This window comes from Chrysochloris asiatica, unplaced genomic scaffold (assembly GCF_000296735.1).
Source record: "Chrysochloris asiatica unplaced genomic scaffold, ChrAsi1.0 scaffold00041, whole genome shotgun sequence".
NCBI lineage: Eukaryota > Metazoa > Chordata > Mammalia > Afrosoricida > Chrysochloridae > Chrysochloris > Chrysochloris asiatica.
The window spans coordinates 12524756-12528721 of record NW_006408559.1 but is presented as its reverse complement, the minus strand read 5'-3'; the positions used below and the strand labels follow the sequence as shown (position 1 = coordinate 12528721).

Below are 3966 nucleotides of genomic sequence, written 5' to 3'. Positions count from 1 at the left end.
CATCGGGCTCGGGCTGCTGTTGCTGCTGTTGGCCCGGCCGACCGCATGCGTGCCAGGTAAGTCGGCGACCCCCGGGGCCGGGCCGTCTCCTTTTCTCCGCGGCCCCCAAGCCCCCCGCGCTCTGCTTCCTCAAGACGCCGGCCCTTCCCCTTGGGCCCAGCGCCCAGAGGCGGGGGACCAGCCCCCCGGGAGCCGCGGGAGCGCGGCCGAGCCTGTGGTCCGGAATCGGGGGGCGTCCCCTCAGCTCTCATGCAAAATGCAGGCGCTGGGATTGTGCTCGTACCTGATGGTTTGGATGTGATCTGGAATACTTTATTGTCGGGGCGAAGGGGCACATTCCCTATGTGTGCTTTCAAACACGATAGCTTTGCCTTCAGTGGCCCTGCACCCCCAGAGGCGGCCCGGCTGGCCCGTTCCCCCCCACCCCGTGCACCGGGACACAAAGAACAGCCAAAGAAAATCTCTTGGAAAGCGCCCTGGGCCCGGTTCTTTCTACACAGGCGTGCCGAATACAATGGAGTGTGAAATTCTGTGCCGGGCAGGCTTGGAGAAGGGCTGTCTTCATAACCAATGCAACTTAGCCGCTGCCCCCCAGCAGAGGGTTTATGGGTTTTGTTGTTAGGAACGTACACATTGCCTCTCTGAAATGTTCTTCTGTCCACTCTGGGCGTGCACACAGGGTGACCGTTGGTCTGGAATTGCCTCTGGGCAGACACACAGCCAAAGGGTGGCTGCCCAGCACACATTTGACCACTGTGGGTCAGACCAGGAAAGGTGGGGTGGCCTACCATGGGTGGAGAAGGAGTCCACCCAGAACAGAAACCAGGGCAAGCTCTACTGGCTTCCCTTCTTGTGGAAGAGGGCAAAGACCTGCCCCGGCGCTTGGGTAGGACGTGGAGCGTGCTTGGAGGTTTTCCTTGGATCTCTGCTGGAATTGTGACCTGTGCCACATAGAGGAAGGGACCTGAGAGAGCCCAGAGTGTGCCATTTCTATCAACGAGGAAACTGAGGCACAGAAGGGACTCGCTCAAGGTCCCAGCCTCCCTGCTGCTCCCAGCTGCTCCGACCTGCAGACATTTCTACAGCCTGGACCTCAAAGTACTTTCTCTAGTTGGGTTGGAGCTGGGGTGGGCAGCATGGGTCTCCTTTAGGCAGGAGAGAGCTATGGAGAAACAGAGAGGGACAGAGAGAGAGAGACATAGCCAACAGCTCTGCCTCACCTAGTTCCTGGGGGGAGGGGCAGGGCGCTCAGCTCTGCCTTGGCTGTGTGCTTCAGTCCTGGGTATCCAGAGGAGAGTAAACTGTCTAGGAGAGGACATGGTGATCAACAAAGAGCCCATGGAATACTAATGGGATTATTTGGCCATTGACTGTCTGCTTTCTGGGTGCCAAACTGCCTCTTCTACAGACAATCCAGTTGCTTTCTTCATTAGCCCCATTTTACAGATGAGGAAACTAAGACTCTAGGAGTTGATTTGTCTTGGTTTGGCTCCCAAACTCTGCACATTTCCTCTGTTCTCTATTGCTTCTCCTTGTGAACATGGCTATCTGGACCCACAGCAGTGCTGTGAAGAATATAATATTATTTATTTGGAAACATTTAAAATAAGTGATGGAGCTGTTTGTTGGATTCTTCTATCACTTTTTCCTCTATATGCCTTTTCCGTTTCCCCTGCCAGCCCCAATGCAACTATTCAGCCTGGGGTTTTTAGGGTTGTGAGTTGCTATACAGTCTGTTCTAACGTATGGCAAGCCCTTTGTTCAACAGAAAGATCTTTCGAGGTCCTGTGCCATCTTTACAATTGTTGGTATGTCTGACCATTGTTGCAGTGGGTTTTGAGTGCCTTTCAGACTGACCTGGGGCTCATCTTCTAACTTTCTATTGCACCATGTTCAGCTGTGATCCATGGGTTTTCATGGATTTTCTTTCGAGTCTGTCTCAGTCTGGAAGCTCCTCTGAAACCTGTCTGTCATGGGTGACCCTGCTAGTATTTGAAATACCAGAGGTGTAGCTTTTAGCATCGCAGCATTACACAAGTCGCCACAGTACAACACACTGACTGAAGGGTGGTCGATATCTAACCTGAAATAACAGAATTGACCATATTTTTCTGGTAGTGACATCAGGGAAGACACTTCAGTATATTATTAATTTGTGGATTGGGCTCCCTTGGTTTTTACAGCTGGTTGCAAGCTGGGTAACAATACCAAACCCACTACCAATGAGTCCTTACTGACTCATTGGCCCTACAGGACAGGACAGAACTGCTGCTTAGGGTTTCCGAGACTGTAAATCTTTACAGGAGCAGACAGCTTCATCTTTCTCCCACGGAGCTGCTGGTGAGTTTGAACTATTGACCTTGAAGAGAGCAGCCCAGTGCTTATCCGAAGTGGCTGTGTGGCCTCAAGGATTCAGTTGGAAGCATGGAGCAGAGTGTGGGCAAGTGTAGAAGGGTCCTGAGCCTAGAAGGCAGTCATTGACCTGCTGAGCAGGGCTCCATAGAGGAGACCCCTACGGGTGATTCCTGAACCACTTCCAGAAGGCTGTGAGGAGCAGTGTTGATGGGGGGTACTTCCTCCTGTAGCCAGGGCACTGGGTAGGTAGCAAGTGGCCACTGCTCTGGGAAGCATGTGTGCCTCAGTTGTCTGGTCCATGACTCCCCTGGGCCACTGGACCCCCTGCGACAGTCTCAAGAGTTGTGTTTCTGTCAGCAGAGCAAAACTGGATGACTGTAAAAGTGCTTGTCAGACAAAGTCTTTTGGGTAGGATGTGTTAAGTGGCAATTCCGCCATAGGTATCTTGAGGGTCCTCTGTTTTCATTAGCTTCTGATGGATAGAGCCCACCTTCCAATTTGCCTGTTACTTCAGCATTCAGCGTTTTGATTGTCTCCAGCCTCCTTTTTTTTCACCCTGGTAAATTTGGTCTTGACTGCTGTAGAAATAACTTTAAAACTTTAGACTTGATTTTAAAGGTAGCCCTGGTGGCTCAGTGGGTTAAATGTTGGGCTGTTAACTGCAAGGTCAACAGTTTGCATCTACCAGCCACTTTATGGGAGAAAGTTGAAACAGTCTGCCTCCACGTAGGCTCACAACCGCAGCAACCTTATGAAGCAATTCTACTCTGTCTATAGAGTTGCTATGAGTCCAGGTTGATTCAGTGGCATTAGGTTTGCTTTTTTGGTTTTGCTTTTAGGAAACCTAACATCCATAACCTAACATCCATAATAAGGAGCTCTGGTAGCGTAGTGGTTATGAGTCAGGCTGCCAACCTTAAGGTCAGCAGTTCGAAACTACCAGCGGTTCCGCGGAAGAAAGATGAGGCTTATTTGCTCCCGTAAAGATTTATAGCCTTGGAAACCCTGTGCAGGGTCACTATGAGTCAGAACCAACTCCACGGTACTTAACAACAACAACATCCATAATATAAAAAGGACAGGGTGCACCTTGTTCTACCTCTTGTTCAAGGACATGTTTTTCTTAAAATAAGTTTTTCTGAGTGTGATATCTTTGCAGAAATTACTGGAGAGCACAGGAAAGAAAGTAGTCCCTACAACCCAGAGATAATTCTGTAAATAGTCGTCTTTTTTGTATGTTTGTTAGCATTTACCAAAATTTAAATGCGAATTGTTGGTTTATGTGCCGTATTTCTGCCTTTGTTACTTCATATTTTACTTCAGTATTTCCCACCTACCAGATATTATTTGGAGCCCTGGTGTGGCTCTGTAGGGTATACACTGGACTGCTAACCTCAAGGTCAACAGTCCAAACCCATCACCCACTCCTCAGAAACCCTCTATAGGGTTAATAACTTAACAACAATGAATATTATTTGAAAACACAGTTTTCCATGCTAATAATTTATTTACTCTTTTGTCCTGTCATTTCCAGCTTTTCTGGCTGTTATAACTAATGCTCTGATGAATATCAACCTGATAAGGCTGTGTCCTATATTTCTTTGTATGGGA

The 3966-nt window shown here is 49.1% G+C and overlaps 1 protein-coding gene across 1 annotated transcript in view; it reads left to right on the top strand.

Annotated features, from left to right (window-relative positions):
* Positions 1–45: 45 nt before the first annotated feature.
* Positions 46–3966, top strand: part of KIAA1549 (KIAA1549 ortholog) — a 140951-nt gene continuing 137030 nt past the window's right edge. The window contains exons 1-2 of the mRNA XM_006861241.1: positions 46–56; positions 111–289. Coding sequence (XP_006861303.1) covers positions 46–56; positions 111–289 — 190 coding nt within the window. The remainder of the gene's footprint in view (positions 57–110; positions 290–3966) is intronic.